Consider the following 18751-nt stretch of genomic DNA (forward strand, 5'->3'; position numbering starts at 1 on the left):
CAGGTGGGAACGGCCCTTCTAAGCTTGGGGTGGGCCAGTCCCGCCTAAGACCGCTCTTACCCCAGAGTCAGGGAATGGGGGGGAGCACCCAGAATCTTGTGATTCTGGGCTTGAGGGGCTGTTGGAGAACAGTGTTTGAGGGGCTAGGACTAAGTCTCTAAGGGTGTTGGGGGTGGTGAGGAAGGCCTGGGAAGCCCGGCCTTTTCTATTCAGATGCAAAAGGAATCCTGAGGAAATTAGGTCTTTCCCCATCCTCTTCTGAGACCAGTCTGGATAAGCTCCTTGGAGAGTTTGAAAGAAGACTGCTGAATCTGAGGGAACCATACCAATTTGGGGAGAAGAGGGATGAGTTGTGGTCCTTTTGATGGGGAGAATCTGGCCTCCCCAAAATACGGGGTGCAGGGGATGGGGGGAGGAGACTGTTTTCCATTGACCTGGAGAGGAAAGTGGGACAAGTTGGAATGGTTACCAGGTTGAAGGCTGTCTCCCCACTAGACCCTATTAACATGTGAACCATTCAGCCAGTGAGGGCGAGGGAGGTCTTTAATATTGATAATTACCCCATCTCCATTAGAGAATTCCCCTCCGCCCAAATCCAGCTGAGACCTTAGCTCTGCCCCTTTTCTTCTTGTCCTCTCATTCCCCACTGTCCCCAGCACAACACACTCCAGAATGAAGGGACAGGGTGTCTGGATTTGAGTCATGTTTCACAGGCCGAGAGGGAGCTGGGTGGGGGATGAAGGAGAGGGTGATCAGCAGTGGTGTTTGGGGTTCAATTCCAGGAGTACCTGGACGAGGGAGAGGGAGAGGGCTACAAACGAGTCCGCCCTCTCTTCCTTTCTGTCTCTTCCCGCTCTGAGCTCCAGCCATCTGGCTCCTCAGTGGAGCCATGCACTCCGGCAGCTGACCCCAGTCAGGGTGGGACAGCAGGAACACAGGGAGGGTGAGACAGGGAGAGCAGGTGCTCATTTCCTCCCTCCCCATTCTCTTTATTACCCGCCCACTGGCCTGGCTTGTTAGAGGTTCAGAGGATTCTCCAGCTACTCTTCTCACAAGTTGCTGAAAAAAAATGACCATTTGCCCCTTCCCGTTTCTAGTAGCTTCCTAAAGAGAGACGGGGTAGGAATTGTCCACGTCTGATAGGATTGAGGACTGTCTGGGGATCTAAAGGATCAGTCTGCCCTCTGTCGTCTGGATGTCGGGGAGAAGCACAGCTGCTGGTTGGGGTGGCTTCTGGCAAGAGGTAAACACCCAGCTGCTGGCATATTGACACCCCACCCTCACCCTTCCTCGAAGAGCAAGGAAGACCTCTGATCAGAAGGGACGAGGAGGGGTCTCCTTCAAGGAGGAAGGTGACTGTAGTCTTTCTGCATCGGATGGGAAAGAATGGATCCTGCCTCACTTTCTTTTCTAATCCCGGGTGGCCCTTTGCTATCCAACACCGTCCTTCCCAATGGCTCCTGGCTGGGATAGTCCTAGGGGTTGCCCTGGAGACTAGGCCTGAGGCTCGGAAGGGGTGGGGGTAGTCAGTGGGGCACAAGAGTAACCGGCTCTTCCGGAGAGGAGCGGAGCCAGCGGGTGGGTGTGTGTGGGTGTGTGTGTGGGGGGGGGGGGGGGGGCGTGGCTACACCCGTCTGACTGGCGCAGGCTCCTCCCCTGCTGCCCGCCTCCGACTGTCCTGCCCTCTGATTGGGGGCGGGAGGTAGGAAGGTTCGCCCTCATCTGCCCTGGAAAAGGAACAAGAAAAAAAGAAAAAGGATACCTAGCTCTCTCTCTCGGCCCTTTAGGAAGCCAGTTCCACGCCCTGGGCTCTCTTCTTCACTTGTCTTTATTTGGGGGATGGGGGAGGCATTCCTTAGCAGAAGTTTGCTGGATCCTTGCTTTCACCAAAAGAAAGGACCCCCCCTCTATCCTGAGTGTGATCCCTGTTTACCCAGAGACTTCAGGTTAGTAGGCTGTTAGGGGTCTTGATTTTTTATTCAAGGTGACCCTTTAAATTTGTTATTGAGTCGTGGAGGAGAAAAGGATTTTTATTTCTGTCTGCTCCTTCCCACTGGCAACCTATTTTTTTCAGGAGAGACATCCTCCTAACCCTCCTTAGCCTGTCTCTGTCCTACACACTTTGAGCTTTGCTGAAGCTCACCTCCTTCTTAGCTTTTCTGAGCCATTGGTTTGTTGTGGTGAATGAAGTCTGTCAAAACTCAGGAAGAACTCACTTCTCTGTGGAGTAAGAAAATCCAATCTAGACTGATGGATTTGGTCCTACCTTACTATGGTATCACCCAGTTTTCAGATCTTCTTCCTCCCCAGACTCCCAGAGGAAAAAAGTATTTGTTGACCCCCACAACCTGCCAGAGTTTCATCATCCCCACTCTGAAACTGTTCCTCTTCCAGAGAATTCAGCCTGAGTTTTGCACAGTTAGGCAGTTGTTTGTAGAACTGCATTGCAATGAATTGAATAGGAATTATCTTGATGCCTGCAAAGTCTGTTGAGTTGCAAGGAAAAAAAAAAACCTGGTTTCTGGTCACATTTTATCCACTGTTTGACCTTGGACGAGTTGGTTACTCTCTTCAGGCCATAATTTCTTCATCTAACAAGAGAAGATTGAGCTAGAAATTCTCTAATTTCTGACATCACATATGACACTGTTCTCCATTCTGGGCCTCTGCAATAGACATTTTAGGTGATAGCTAATCTCTAGTCCTCTGCTAGATTTTTCCTTCCTCTTCTCAGAAGTTTTCACATATAGCCCTATCAGAAAAAGTACTGGAACTATCTAAAAAGTGGTGATTTGGGGCACCTTATTTGCTGGTAGGTTTTCCTGTTCCTCCCCTGTCCCTCTGACCAGATTTAGGCTAGACTCTGGCCTTCCCTTTCTTGGCTCAAGGTTCCTTTTCTTACCCACAGGAATCTTCCTGACCCTCAGGGTCCTGCTGATGTCGCCGGGAAATTTGTGATCCAGGCAGGACCGGGCTGCCATCCACGGGACAGGTGAGTGGGCAGCAGATGGAGCTTGCCTTTTTCCACCTCTTTACCAGGACTGAATTTTTCCTAACCTTTCCGCTTCTGCACTTCCGCTTTTCCACTACTTGCCATGGGAAATAGTTGCCCCCGAAATGATCTCCCTCTCCCATCTCCCGCCCCGCCCCCCCTTAGGGGACTGGCGTATATCTCGGTCCTAGAAATTTGGTGTAGTCTTTTAGGTTAGCCTTGGGTTCAGGGCACGCCTTTCAGCTTGCTCAACGTGATGCGGGGCTACCGCCCACAATGAAACAGTGCTGAGGTAGGTAGCTTACCGGTAGGCTAGGGTGACGCCGCGGCGCTAGGACCCAGATCCGGGTCAGGGAGCCGGGACGCCCGGCGCTAGGACCCGGCGGCGGAAGGCGGCTCTCCTGCGGCCGCAGCTTCCCCGCCCCCTCCGGCTTCGGCTCACTCCTCCCCCGCCGGCCATGTTGGCTCCGCTCGGGCCCCGCGGTTGAGCCGCGTCCCCCTCCCCCCTCCCGGACCCCAGACCCCCTCCCCCGCGTTCCCCTCCCCTCCTGGCGCCCGGAGCGCGGCCATGTGAAACGCCCGTCCCCCGGGGAGAGACAAGCCCCGAGCCTGGCTGGACGCCGCCGCCTCAGGTCTGTTGGGTCTGTGGCTGGGGGCCTGAGGGGAGGGAGCCCCGCTTTCATCCGAGGTTTCCCTCAGGAAACGGAGACTCTGGAGCCGCCTACAGCCTTGCGGGGAAGTAGGGGGAGAGACGCCGACTTTCTAGTTAGGACCCAGCCCTGGGCAGGGGTCTCTCCGCCCAGGGGGCTGGAAGGAGAAGGGGGCTGGCCGGCCTGCTGTAGACCCGGGATGGGGCGGCGGGGGCGGGAGCGAGAGGAGCTGTGGAGGCCCCCCGGCGACGGCGGCGGCTGCGAGGAGGAGGCGGAGAAGCCGCCTGGCTGGTGGAGATGACTCCTGTGGGGGACTCGGGGTGGAATCCCCGGGAGGGGCTCCACCTCTTCCGAAGGGGTGGGGATTGCCCGAGTGCGAAGGGTAGGTGAGGGGTTTCCCTGGACGGGTTACACACTCCGTTTGTGGGGGTTGGGGCGTTTTGGCAACGGTGAGTGGAGGTTAAAGGGCTTTCCAGGGGTCTCGGGGTGTCTCCTTGGCGGAGTGGGGGGTGGGGTGCACGCTCTCTTGAGCTTGGCGAGCAGCAGCGAGCCTTGCTGGAGTGAAACTGTGCTTGGCTTGGGGCCCTCGAGTCCAGGGAGAATCCCCCATTCCAGGGATGGGGGTTGGTAGGGCCGGTGCTAAGGCGTCCGGATTTGAGCTGGGCTTAGGGGCCGGAGCGAAGAATAAAGAGGGAACCCTTTCCAAGGGGGATCCCTCGCTAAGGGGATCCCCATTTCCATGGCAGAAAAGATGATCCCGCATCATCCCTTTCTTTCCTGAGGTCCCCAATTTTCAGGGGAAGGCAGTGCCATCAGTAGTCATCCTTTGTAGGATTTGTTGGAGTGAGAGATTTGCATCCTTCGGGGGGCGATGCGGGGGGATAGCTTCCACCTCCATCTGTACACAAACAGCCCCTCCCCCAAGCCTCCCGCAGGAAGTGGCCGGGAAATGGCAGCTGTGCGTTTGCTGCTGCGTCTCTTGTTGTTTTGAAATGTCCATTTTAATCAGATTTGGTTTCATTTTCTGAGGCCTTCAGGCAAGCTTGGATCCTGCCAACCATGTGGTCAGAGAGTCCCTTCGTTCGACTTTTTTTTTTTTTCTTTTTAGTAAACTTAATTTGTCAACTGGAAGTAGTCACTGCGGTTGACTCACTGATCCCAATTCCCCCTCCAAAGCATCTCTGTCTCCTTGTCTGGATTTTTTTCTCCTGAGCTAGAGGTCATAGAAAATCAAACTCACTCATTCACCAGCAAGGCTACACTTTCAGTACAAGTGATGCAAATTCCCTGAGTGTAAAGAGCAGCCAGGAAGACTTGGGATCTTTTGTGGCATGAGAGTGACTTTTGGGGATCTTGCTTTATATGTGTATATGAATATTAAATATATTCTTACATGACAGTTTGTGTATTGCAGACCACTTGAGCAAGTGAGCTTATGAAGAAGTCAATTCTGAGATGTGGAAGAAGAGGAGGGAAGGGGGAAGATGTAACTGAGTGGGATTTGTGTGTTGGGGTAGGACTGATTTGCAGTGAGGGTGGGCTTGTTCCTCAGTGGTAATTCTAGCCTAAGAATAAGTCCCTGTTGGAAGCCTGCTAGTTAACATAGGGGATGGTTTACCTTCTGCAGAAACAACTCATTAGGAGAGTTAGTTATCATATGACTTACGCCTCAGTTCATAAAAGACATTCTCTCATTACCATTCATGGAGAGTGGTAACCTTTTCCCCTGTTCTATGCAAAGTCATGTGTCTGTGCAAAGATTTTCTCTTTCTCCCACCTGATAACTCCAGGAGATTTTTATTGCAGCGTACAGTGATGGACTCAGTGTACTGTGCCCCCAGGCGCTTAGCTAGACCCTGGGTTTGGTTTGAGATGAGTTGGCCACAGGATTTTATATTTTGAGAGATGGAAGTATTGAGATCATTTGAACTATCCTGAAGATGGCTTAAGCCTAACATTTAAATAATCTTCTCAGTGTTTTCCACCTGAATTGTAGATTCTTAGGTTAAAGGTCCAGGAAGGACCTGGTAGACATATGATTATGTGACAGCAGCAGCATCACTGTTAGGATAGCAGCATTGCTCTTTTTACTGGGGCTGTTGGAGTTGATATTCTGGAAACAGTAAAAACAAGTCAGTGTCATTGCCCTTTTTCTTACCCCTCTGCTTGACTGGTTGGCTCCTTTGAGTTGCTTTCTGACAGGGTTGACTTGACACTGATTTTTAAGTTCCCCTTTCTTCAACCTTTGTTTACCTAGATTGGGTCCTGACAGAGTAGTCAATTGATTTTCCCTGTTGGAAATTAAAACAGTGAAGGAAGGAGAAAGACTACTCCTGTTTCTTTGGACTCTTTAAGAGAAGTTGATTTTTGAGATAGCTATGGCTTCATTCTATACATGATTGATCAGAAAGCTGAATGAAGTAAAGCTTTCGTGGCCTTTTTGTAAAATGGATGTATTTTTCTCTCAGAAGTGGATTTCTGAATATTGACTTTTTTTTTTTTTTTAAGCTTCTCTGTAGAGGAGAAAATTTGAGGTGTAGAAAGAACTATGTGGGCCAACCTCAGAGTCAGTCAGAAATCTAGAATGCCCTGAGAGGCTCATCTTGCAGTCTTGTGGTTCTGGAATCGGGTGTTGCCAAGGGAGAAGCAAAGCTTGTTAGGGTTACTGTGTCTTGCTCCTGTTGACCTTTCTTCTCACCTCTGAAGAGGTCTGCTATACTCTTTTACTAAAATAATAAAATAGTTAAAATAGTGTGGAAGTTATTCCAGTAACTGGTATGCTGCTCAGTCTTGTGTGAGATGTGTACAGTGAGGCAGTAATGCCAGAAATTTATTTCCTATGAGATAGAGTGACTTATAAAACTCTTTGAGGATTTTTGGGGGCAAATAATCTTCTGAATTTGTTTTTTAGGATATGAATGTTCTCATATACCTCATAGCCCAAGATTATAGTTTCTTAGCATTGTTGCATATGGGTCAGAGGGAGCATTTTTCACCAACTTGTTGTTTTTCATAATTCTGATTTTTTTGCATAATTCTGATTTATAAAATTATAAATTTATAAAACCTGCCTCACTAAATGGGATCTTTAACCTGCCTTCTCAGCTCAGTTTTTTTTTTTTTTTTTTTGAGGAGGAGGGTAATATATTTTTGAAAAGTGGTGAAGTCTAACTGTTAAAGCTGAAATTGAGAAACAGAGCTTGAAAAGGAAATAACCTTGTTAAAGCCTCTGGAGTGTGGCTTTTAATATCCTGCAGTTTTAAAGGCATTTCCAGTTCTCTGGTGAAGTGACCAGAGCAGTGGCAGAAAACCTAGCCTAGATTGTTGGTATGTGGTTCCTTTATTCAGTCACCAAATATTTTAAAACCTGCTATATACCTTGAGTGTTCAGTTAAATCATGCTTCCCTGTTTCTAGGCCTTATTTTATGCATGAGACATCTGTCGAAAATATGTCAAGATTTGGGGCCTTTCTTCCCTCTGGAAGAGTTACCTCTGTGAAGAATGAAACTGAATTTTTTTATTCTCTGAGAATGGTAGGAACAAAAAACCATATTCTGTATTGGATGAGTAAATTGATAGTGACAGAAAAGATAGATTTGTTCATTCATTTGCTCAATCTACAGGTTTAACAAATACTTCCTTTCAGTTTTTAGGTACTCAGTGCTGAGCTAAGTGCTGGGGGTGCAAGGGGAGAACGAACCCTGGTGTCGCTGTAGAGCCTGCGTGTGTGCTCAGTGGTTCGGTCTTGTCTGAGTCTTTGTGACCCCGTGGGCTGTAGCCCACCAGGCTCTTCAAGTTCATGGAGTGTTCCATGCAATACTGGAGTGCAATTTCCTACTCCAGGGGATCTTCCCAACCCAGAGGTTGAACCCATGACGAACTCTTGGCATTGGCAGGTGGGTTCTTTACCACTGCGCCACCTGGGCCCCCTAGAACCTACATAGTATAGAAAAAAATAAGAACAGAGAACAGTCATCTTTGTGTTCTGTGCAGCTTGGACATGGCAGTTGTCTTTGAATAGCTTCCCTTAGTATAATAACCTTCCTTCTTTCATCATCTTCCTTCTGCCTCGCTGTCCTGACTAGGAAAGGGAGGTTAAGGAGAGGATTTTATGAGAGAATGAGCCTCATTTAGCATGGCTGTAGTCTGAATCAGCGTTCCACAGGAAGTCAGTTACCAGTACTGTCGGAATGGGCTATCCTGACAGGAGAAGAAGGCATGTTGATTTTGTGGCTTGACACTTGGAACTCTATTGGTGGAGGAAGACAGCCTAACCAGGGAAGGGGTTTTTAGATTTGAAAGGCAAGGCATCCTTGTTTGCAGCATCAGGAATTGGTAATGAGTGAGAACTTTTGGATCTTCCCCAGAGAATAGGATAGGAATGGGAAATGAGGCAGCTTTTGTATTACAGCAGAGTTTTTCAACCTTGAGCAAGAGCCAAATAATCCTTTGTTGTGGTGGGTTGTCTTGTACATGATCATTAGGCGCATCCCCAGTATCAATTTCTTAGATGTCAGTAGCATATACCTTTCTACATAACTAAATGTTCCCTGGGGGCAAAATCACCCTGGTTGGGAACTACTGTGTTAGAGTATGGTGGGTGAATCCAGAGATGTTCAGTGTTCAGAAATATCATAACATGCACCATTACAAATCTAAAATGTAGTAATATGATTTATTTATTATACTGCAAGATTTACATTCACCGTTTAGTAAAGACAGGTGTTTGAAATCTCTTCCTAGCCCCCCATATTAGAAATCTCTCTGTGGAATTTTAGCATTCTGTATGGGAAAAATGAAGCAAGAAGCTGCAGGCATTGCTCAAGGGTCCAGCTGGATGGTGGTGATGATGTGTCTTGTTTGGGGGTAGGTAGCCTCAGAGGTCTGAGTGTTGGTGTTGGTCAGGGCACCTGCAACAGTGTTGAAATTTGCAATGTTTATTTCAACACTTTGTGCATTGTCAGCCTTTTTCTGTTAAAGCCCTGTCCCAGGTCCACAGAATAGTACCTCTTTAGTTGCAACTGAGAGAAAGAGCAGGCTGTTTGGCCCTGTGGCAAGAGCTTTACTGCCTCAAGCTTAAGGGGCAGTGTCCCTCCCTTAACTCTTATAAATGAAGCTTAAAGGCTCTGAAGAGATACATTTACATATTACTGGGACTGGGCTGGGTTCTGGCCTGATTGTACTTCCTGGTCAGGAAAGCTGTCTGTCTACTCTTCTGGGGGTTGGGCACTAACTGATTTCCTTTTTTCATTTGGCCAAGATCCTATTAGTTTAAAGGGAGACACTCTCCTTTGCTTTACCGTTCTCATTAGCTCTAGATGGGAAGACATGATTTACCTTCAGGCCTTATCGTGAAAATCATCTTGGGTAGAAAGGTTGAAATAAAATAACCCTGATTTTATTGCTGAGAGGAGCTGCCCACATTTTCTTTGCATTCCTGTACTGTGATGCCATATTTAAGTGACATCTGAAATTAAAAGGCGCTTGCTCCTTGGAAGAAAAGCTATGACAAACTTAGCATATTAAAAAGCAGAGACATCACTTTGCTAACACAAAGGTCCATATAGTCAAAGCTCTGGTTTTTCCAGTAGTCGTGTATGGATGTGAGAGTTGGACCGTAAAGAAGGCTGAGCAGTGAAGAATTGATGCTTTCGAATTGTGGTACTGGAGAAGACTCTTGAGAGTCCTTTGGATAGCACAGAGATCAAACCAGTCAATCCTAAAGGAAGTCAACCCTGAAGATTCATTGGAAGGACTGATGCCGAGGCTGAAGCTCCAAAACTTTGGCCACCTGATGCAAAAAGCCAACTCATTGGAAAAGACCCTGATGCTGGGAAAGATTGAAGGCAGGAGGAGAAGCAGGTGACAGAGGATGAGATGGTTGGATGGCATCACCGACTCAATGGACATGAATTTGAACAAACCCTGGGAGATAGTGAAGGACAGGGAAGCCTGGCGTGCTGCAGTCCATGGGGTTGCAAAGAGTTGGACACGATTGCGCGACTGAACAACAAAAGTATACAGTGAGTCTGGCTGGGAGGATCATCCCTGCTTTTGTAATATCTCTCGTAGTAGTAAAATAGTGATAGTTTTAAAGTAACTTGTCAAGGTCACACAGCCAGTGGTAGTAGAGCTGGAATTTGCACCTAGAGCCACTGTTGTTCCACTGATGTCACTGCCCAGCACCGAGTTTTATGTTTCTCGGAGCTGCTTATAAATGAAGTGACTCTGGTCCTGTGACCCCTCAGTAGAGGCTACTGGAGAAACAGACCTCAGGCACTGGATAACTTGGCATCCCTTTTACTTATCTGATTTCTGTAAGCCATCCATTTACGCTTGCTGCTGCTGCTGCTAAGTCGCTTCAGTCATGTCCAACTCTGTGAGACGCCATAGACGGCAGCCCACCAGGCTCCTCCGTCCCTGGGATTCTCCAGGCAAGAACACTGGAGTGGGTTGCCGTTTTCCTTCTCCTATGCACGCATGCATGCTAAGTCGCTTCATTCGTGTCCGACTTTGTGCGACCCTATGGACAGCAGCCCACCAGGCTCCTCTGTCCATAGGATTCTCTAGGCAAGAATACTGGAGTGGGTTGCCATTTCCTTCTCCCCATTTATGCTTATTAGTATATAATTTGTGAGACAAGAAATGGTATACTGTCCCAGACTAGCAGAGATGAAAAAGTCGCTAGTTTCCTCATGGATTCAAACAGAAAAAGGACAACAAACTGTGGCCTGTCATTGAGTGGGAGAATATAGTCCAGAGGATATAGGAGAGAAGATGTGTGTCTCACACACCCCAGCAGAGGTGTGGCTGTGCATACAACTGGAGGAGTGGAGAGGGGATCAGATGAGATTGGCTGTCATCTGATTATCAAGCATAGCATTTCTAGACATGTGTAATGAATTACTGAATATCCTCTCTGTGATATAAGTTTGCTTATAGCTTTGCTTATTATTATTTTGGCTGTACTGCCTGGCTTGAGGGATCTTAGTTCCCTGACCAGGGATTGAACCCAGGCCCTGGTAGTGAAAGTGCTGAGTCCTAACCACTGGACCACCAGGGAGTTCCCTGTGACGTACGCTTTCCCAAATGGCTCAGAACCTGCCTGCCAATGCAGCAGACGTGGGTTTGATCCCTGGGAAAATCCCCGGAAAAGGAAATGGTAATCTACTCCAGTATTTCTGCCTGGGAAGTCAAGTCCCCTGAACAGAGGAGCCTGGTGGGCTATAGTCTACGGGATCGACAATCCATGGGGTCCCAAAGAGTTGGACATGACTTAGTGAGTGAGCGTGCATGCAACCTACGGGATAGAGGATGAACTTTTCTTCCTTAATGTCTTTCATTTTGGAAGGATCACTTTTCTCACGATGCTTATTTTTCAGACCATCAGTGCTGAGGAGAGGCCTTTATAGGGAAATCTTGGAGGGCCCTGAGGTCTTCTCTGTAGAGTCCCAGTTTCTTCATTGATGCCTAGCAAGTTTGGATCTGCTGCTTATTTTAGAATGAAGATAGGAAATCCTATATGGAAAATAAGTTTATCCTAAAAACTTTTCCTCCCTTACATTGACAAAATATAGAATGGCTTTTATTTTTCACATTCTAGTTGACATTGATGGAGGTGGAGACAGTTGCGGCTTGAGCGTGGGAAGTCTCTTAGCTGCCACACCGTACGCTATGCTGGGCTTTGTTTCATGCTCAGAACTGTCTCAGGTTCACCTGATGGTGGCCAATTCGCATTATCTGGCATGGTCAAGAATATGATTCTTACATATTCTTAACTAATTTATTCATTCTTTAAAAAGCTTTACTTCTAGTTTTTTTGTTTTATTTTTTTAAGAAGTTACTTAAAAAAACCTCACCTAGCGGACTTCCCTGGTGGTCCAGTGGTTAAGACTCTGTGCTCCCAGATTTGATCCCTAGTCAGGGAACTAGATCCCACATGCACAACCGAATAAAAACAAAACAAAAAACATAACCTAGGACTTCCCAGGTGGTGCAGTGGGCAAGATTCTGTCTGCCAGTGCAGAGGACATGGGTTCAGTCCTGGTCCAGGAAGATTCCACATGCTGCAGAGCAGCTAAGCCCGTATGCCACAACTGCTGAAATCTGCGTGCTGTAGGACCTGCCACAGAGTAGCCCCCACTCTCCGCACCGCGGGAAAGCCCTCGCACCAGTGAAGACCCAGCACAGCCATAAGTAAACAAAATTATACATTAAAAACCGACATAACCTAGGTCTGCTTATTATTTCATCTTGGGAGCTTGATAAATCTTTCTACCTGAATTTGTCTGTCCTTTTTCAAAATGTAGTAACCAGAGGAGTTGCTTTTTCTGTATCACAACAGATCATGTCTCTCACATGTCAAATTAGTGTGTGCTAGCATATCCTAAGTATCTGATGTGTCAGACTTTGTCAGTAACCCTAGCTTCTGTTTCCTATCTTTCTTCCTTTTTCTCTTTGCTCTATCAAAGGTAAATTTATTCTTTAAAAAAAATTTTTTTTTTAATTTTTATTAAGATCTATTTATTTTTGGCTATACTGGGTCTTAGTTGCCACACAGTGGCTTTGTTCAGTTGCAGCGAGCGGGGGTGAGTCTTCATTGTGGCGTGTGGGCTTCTCATTGTGGCGGCTGCTCTTGTGGAGCTCGGACTCTGGGGTGGTCACACTCAGCAGTTGCGGGGCGCGGGCCAAGTTGCTCCACTGCATGTGGGTTCTTCCTAGACCAGGGATCAAACCCACGTCCCCTGCATTGGCAGGTAGATTCTTAACCACTAGGCCACCAGGGAAGTTCCTCAAAATAATGTTATGTATTTATTTATTTTTGGCTGTGCTGGGTCCTTGTTGCTGCGAGGGCTTTTCTGTAGTTTTGTACAGAGGGGGCTCCTCCGTAGTTGCAGTGTGCGGGCATCTCACTGTGCTGCGCAGGCTCTGGGGTTCGTGGGTTTCAGCAGTTTTGGCTCCCTGGCTCCAGCGCACAGACTCAATAGCTGTGGTTCACGGGCTTAGTTGCTGTGTGGCTTGTGAGATCTTCCTGGACCAGGGATCGAACCCATGTCTCCTCCAAAGACAGGCGGGTTCTTCACCACTAAGCCATCAGGGAAGCTCCAAAGATAAATTTGTTCTGATCATCATTCCTACTAGTGTATCACCTCATATTCAGCAGAGGGTAAAGAACTTTTTAACCATACTTCTCCCCAATGAGCCACTGCATTTTACAGTTTAAGTAACTAGCAGTAAGAAAAAAAAAAGTACCTAGCAGTTCTCTCAGCAACCGTTTCTTTACATTTAAGCCACAAAACCCAAACATGGGAAAGTAGTCATGGTAGACACAACAAAATACTATTCCTTAGGGCACTCTTAATCAGTTTTCCAGCTCTGACACTTTTCAGAGCTGTGTTCTTGAGACCATAGTATTTCCCATGAAAAAGGAGTAGAAGTGTTACTTGATTGATGATTTGAATTTTGCCGTTATGATCACTTTTCCTGAACTGTGTGCTTTTCAAATTCCTTTAGTCGGGTAACTATACTGTCTTCTTCTGATATCTGAGGCTATAGATAGGATAACGTGAAAATTAACAACTATAATAATGAAACATGATATGTATTAAATATACTTTTTCTGCCAACATGTCCATGCTTTCCTGTCAAAAAATGGCTTTGGGAACCTTCTGTAGACCCTGAGAATGGGACTCTGGCCTCAACTGAGGGGGAGAAAAAAGGATGGAGAATGTTAAATATTAACGATTGAGGGCTAATATCTAACACAGAGGGGTAACCTGGGCTGGGAGTTAAAAGAGTGGTGCTTATACCGGGGAAAGACTCCTCCAGGCGGCTATTTTGGTTCTTCTCCCTAACTCTTTGTATCACTACAAGGCTGACTTTTTAAGAATACTTTCCATACGGTCACTGCCCAGATTAGGAGCATGCTTCCTCTTCTCTGCTCTTTTTCCTCAACCCCCTCTCTCCCCACTCTGCCCTGTCCATGCTTAGGTAGGAGAAGGGTAAGTAAGGTAGATGGAAGGGTGGGGCATTCCTTCTAGAATATTTCAGGTGACATAACCTTGTTTAACCGCCAGTATTTTTTTCCCCTTTCTCTCCCCTCCTACAGAAATGGAGGCAAACGACCATTTTAACTTTACTGGCCTTCCCCCTGCACCTGCTGCCTCAGGACTGAAACCCTCTCCCTCCTCAGGGGAGGGGCTCTACACTAACGGGTCTCCCATGAACTTCCCCCAGCAAGGGAAAAGTGAGTGTGAGGGCCATGTGGCCTGGGAGGGAGTGGGCATCATTTCTTTAGAGTGGATTGATGGGGTCAGCGGGCTCTCCTCTGGGTTGGCTACTTCACCGCAGCTCTCTTTTATGTCAGGTGGGAAGGGAGGAAGTGAATCCTCAGAACTCCAGCTGCTGGAGAGAAATCAAGCTTCTTAGAGCAAGTTCTAGGGGTTTATGGAAGAACTGCTGTTAGTTTTAAGGTTGGAAGAGATTGGAAAAATATACTGGCCTTTTCATCTTAGCTTGTTCTTCTGTTAGCCCTGTTCCCTGGCTACTGCCCCAAAGTGGTGAGGTGGCTACTGCTTCTGATAACCAGGTTGCACCCGTGAGAAAGAGATAAAGGGTCAGTCCTCTGAGAAACTGTTTTTAGAGGTTGGAGTAGCCGCCCCTGGGACTGTAGGTGGAGGCGTTGGGTGAGGGTTGGGATGTGTTTGCCTTTTAGTTTGTGCAGCGGAGAAGAGGGCAGATGCTTGAAGTGTGTGTGCGGCTTCCTGTCCTTGTGGATAGAAGAGAGGGACAGGGAGAGTTTTAAGTTTACCTACTTCCCCAGAGAGAAACATCTGTAATTCCAGACGGAAGTGCTGCTGCCAGGATCAGGTCTTCCGCTGGGTTTGGCTTATCAGTTGCTCTCTGCAGTGGCTCTGCCAAGCACCTCTCTACTCTTGCCTCGGTTTCAGTCAGGTCCTTTATGGGAAGCGCATGTGCTTCCCTCCTTCCTTGCAGCAGAAAAATACCGCCATAGGCTTATGCTTAACCACCACTCCCTCCTGTCTTCAACAAGAGGGTTGCAGATAGAAACTCCCTCACACCCCCACCTCGCCTGAAGCGTCCTTAGTATTTTGGTTTCTTTTATTTGATTGCCCTCCAGTCCAGAGGCTGCCATGGGTGTTGAAAGGTGAGGTCTGCAGTACTGGTCATGCAGAGATTCCACTTGGTGCCTGTTACCCTGTGGGGTACAGTGCCTGTGGGGAGGGGCCAAGTCCAGTCTCTTCTGAGCTGGGATCTTGCTGCTGTGGTGACTGCAGATTCTATTCTTAGCCCGGCACAAAGTGCTGGGTCTGCATGTGCCAGTGAGGTGGAGGCTGTCCCTTCTGGTGCCACTGTGGGGCCAGACAGGCACTGGGGAAGGCAGGGGGGAAGGGAAATGGAGAATTCAGTCGTGCCACTCCAAGGGGAGAATTCCTCCAGGGGATGAGGGTGGGGAAGAACGCAAGTCACTGTAGGGATTCTGCAGACAGTTTTATTTAGGAAAGAAAAAAAAAAAGCCCTGAGCGTTCTCAGCATCCATCTCCCTGCTGGTCGTTTCTGTAGTAGGCCAAGAGAGTTCCCCAGCCCTCTACTCAGCATCCTCAGCCTCAGTTGCTAAGCTTACATCCAGGAGCATCTGGGTTTGGTGTTCCCTGGAGACCAAAAAAACTGTAACTAGAGTAGAGGGGGAGTCCCCCACCCCTTCACCTTTTCTTTTTCTAGTCAGTGCTGTTCCTTTAGTAGAATTGATATTGTTACTTGCATATATATCTGAAACTGACCCTTTTCCCTCCTTCTCTGCCAGGTTTGAATGGGGATGTGAATGTTAATGGCTTATCTACTGTATCTCACACTACTACTTCAGGGATTTTGAACTCTGCTCCCCACGCCTCCAGCACCTCACACCTCCATCACCCCAACGTGGCCTACGACTGTCTCTGGAACTACTCACAGTACTCATCTGCCAATCCTGGCAGCAACCTCAAGGACCCACCCCTTCTCTCCCAGTTCTCGGGGGGACAGTACCCACTCAACGGCATCCTTGGGGGCAGCCGGCAGCCTTCATCCCCAAGTCACAACACTAACCTTCGGGCTGGGAGCCAGGAGTTCTGGGCCAACGGTACCCAGAGTCCCATGGGGCTTAACTTCGACTCACAGGAACTCTATGATTCCTTTCCTGACCAGAATTTTGAGATGATGCCCAATGGACCCCCTAGTTTTTTCACCTCCCCACAGACTTCTCCTATGTTGGGATCCAGCATCCAGACCTTTGCACCCTCCTCCCAGGAGGTAGGCAGTGGTATCCATCCTGATGAGGCAGCAGAAAAGGAACTTACTTCCGTTGTGGCAGAGAATGGCGCTGGCTTAGTAGGCAGCCTGGAGCTGGAAGAAGAGCAGCCAGGTATAACTCATGTGGGTCCGTGAGCTGGGTTGGGAGAGGGAAAATGGGGCTGTGGGGGGCAGTGGCTTTTTGAGGTGAGGAAAACTTGTCTTTCCAGCTCTCTGCAGTGGAGGCTGATTTGCATGTTGGTGATTAGCAGAGCCAAGTGGCTGGTGTTTTTGTGGCAGCAGCACCAGCTCGAGAGTGGGAGTGCAAATTATTTCAAGCTCATGCAGAGCTGCTGGCCTGGAGAGGGCAGGTGGGCGCACCCGAAGCAGCCCCAGCAGACGCCCTCTGTCAAGAAAGGCTGCTTTTCAGACACAGGCAGGGGCTGGGGCATCAGCAGGAGGCACAGGGGCCAGTTCAGTCTGACTGGGGCAGGGCCAGGCTGGCTGCTGAAGCGGGCTGAGCCCTAAGCAGTGATCGGCACGGGAAGGAGGGAGGGACACGCAGAGCACAAGTTGTGTCTCCTCGGTCTCCTTTCTTTTCTGTTGTCCTTGGCATGGGTACCTGTGTGGTCCCTTTCATCCTTTCCCTCAGAATGTAATTTGCTGTTGATTCCAAGAACAAGGGGTGACCACCCTGTAAAATCACAGGATGTTTTCTCTGACACCTGTTCCCACTGGATGGGAGAAAAGAGCTGAAAACATGATGGGTTCTTATCTCAGACCCCACTCTTTCCCCTTTTTATCTGCTATAAGATCTTACACATCTTTGTTTAATCAAAGTTCTTGGTATTTTCGGTACCCAACATAGAACTGGCACCCATAAATGTTGAAAGAAGGATCATCCGTCCTTCTAGCAAAGATTGCCTACTGTAGCTGACTAAGCCATTGGAGGCACTGACTCTGACCTTTGCCCTCTCCTGGGATATCCTAGAGCTAAAGATGTGTGGCTACAACGGCTCCGTCCCTTCTGTGGAATCATTACACCAGGAGGTCTCAGTCTTGGTCCCTGATCCCACAGTGAGCTGCTTAGATGATCCTTCACATCTTCCTGACCAACTGGAAGGCACTCCGATCCTCAGTGAAGTCTCTCTCGAGTCTTTCAGCACTCTGGCTCCGGGTAGGCTTGGAGACTGACTCCCTTCAACCTGTCCGTGCAGAGGGTAACTGACTTACACCACCTAGAAGAGATGGTAATCCAGGGAAACTGTTTGGGATCCTGTGGCAGATCACAGATTCATGCCCCTGGCCTGACTGCGCCAGTTGCACTCTGAGCTGAATTGGTTCATTTCCCACATTCTCTCCCAGTGTTCCTTTTGGCCAGGAGCCCTGGATAGGGACTTCTTACCACACAGTTGGGCTATTTGGGTTCTCACTAACTGGAAAGAAAACATTACGTTTTACCATACTGTTTTATGATAGATTCTAGAATTTTGTGTTGGTCTGTGGGTTAATAGAACCGTTGCCTTTCCTTTCCTAATATTAGAAAGAACCTTCACCCCGTAGGAACTAGAATTGGATGTATTCACACTAATATTTCTTAAATCTCACTTCCTGATTTTCTACCCCTAAAGAGCCAGTGAGTGGAGGACTCTACGGCATAGATGACACAGAGCTGATGGGTGCAGAGGCCAAGCTGCCTCTAGAGGACAGCCCTGTGATATCTGCCCTTGATTGCCCTTCCCTCAATAATGCCACGGCCTTCAGTCTCCTGGCAGATGACAGTCAGACTTCAGCCTCTATTTTTGCCAGCCCCACCTCTCCACCTGTCCTCGGGGAGTCTGTTCTGCAAGGTGAGTGAGGAGAGCTAAACAGAGTCCTGACCTAGGGAAAGGTGAATGTGCAGGCCTGAGGGCTGGGGGGGGTCTATGAGAACACCTTGCTGGGAGCTCAGGGGCCATGGGATGGTGTATGGTGGGACTGAGAAAAGGCATTCTGACTTCTGCTCTGTGCGCAAAAGAACGTGTGGGATAAGACTTGGAGTTTACTGGAGAAAGGAGCCCAGAGGCCTTTGTTGGCTCCAGGTGAAAGGTATTCAGACAGTGGCAGCAGCAGTCTTGCCCTTTAACCTTCATGAATGGTAGGGCAGGACAGCCAGAGGCCGTTTCTCTTTTTCCCATCCTAGGGGAAAGCCCTTGAAGTAACCTGGCTTAACTTAGTCCAGGTTTGTCTGAGTGGATTCTCTTGTTTTATAGGGTCATTTTTCCTTTATCCATCCTGTCCCTTTGGATTCTAGATAATAGCTTTGACCTGAATAATGGTAGTGATGCAGAACAGGAGGAAATGGAGACTCAGGCTCCAGACTTCCCACCTCTGACCCAGCCAGCCCCTGACCAGTCGTCCACTGTTCAGCTGCATCCAGCAACCTCGCCAGCAGTCTCACCAACAGCCTCCTCAGCAGTCTCCTTGGCAGTGTCTCCAGCAGCCTCCCCGGAAATCTCCCCACAAGTCTCCCTGGCAGTTTCCAGAGCAGCCTCTCCAGAAATCTCCCCAGCCATCTCCCCAGCAGCCTTCCCAGCGGTCTCTCCAGCTTCCTCAGCAGCCCTCCCACCAGTCTCCTCAGAAGTCTCCTTGACAGCTTCCCCAGTGACCTCCCCAAAAGCCTCCCCTGCAGATTCCCCGGCAGCTGTCTTCCCAACAGCCTCCCCAGCAGACAAGGATATCAGCAGTGTTCCTGAAACAACTGCTGACCTGGAAGACACCATTGTAGAAGGAGTCCCTCCCTCTGGGAGCGGTGAGTCTCTAGATTCTGTCCCACCCCTG

The 18751-nt window shown here is 48.5% G+C and overlaps 1 protein-coding gene across 5 annotated transcripts in view; it reads left to right on the forward strand.

Annotated features, from left to right (window-relative positions):
- Nucleotides 1-18751, forward strand: part of BAZ2A (bromodomain adjacent to zinc finger domain 2A) — a 34574-nt gene that overhangs the window by 2005 nt on the left and 13818 nt on the right. For 2 of the 5 annotated variants that reach the window (XM_061132004.1, XM_061132021.1), the window contains exons 2-7: nt 2909-2992; nt 13752-13889; nt 15468-16064; nt 16923-17108; nt 17563-17781; nt 18225-18722. In XM_061132004.1, coding sequence (XP_060987987.1) covers nt 13754-13889; nt 15468-16064; nt 16923-17108; nt 17563-17781; nt 18225-18722 — 1636 coding nt within the window. In that variant the 5' untranslated portion in view covers nt 2909-2992; nt 13752-13753. Of the gene's footprint in view, nt 1-1811; nt 1947-2908; nt 2993-3495; nt 3625-7455; nt 9667-13751; nt 13890-15467; nt 16065-16922; nt 17109-17562; nt 17782-18224; nt 18723-18751 lie in introns of those variants that run through there. The other 3 variants (XM_061132028.1, XM_061132036.1, XM_061132014.1) reach the window with 3 other exon arrangements.

The sequence above is a fragment of the Dama dama genome, chromosome 3 (assembly GCF_033118175.1).
Source record: "Dama dama isolate Ldn47 chromosome 3, ASM3311817v1, whole genome shotgun sequence".
In the NCBI taxonomy this organism is placed as follows: domain Eukaryota; kingdom Metazoa; phylum Chordata; class Mammalia; order Artiodactyla; family Cervidae; genus Dama; species Dama dama.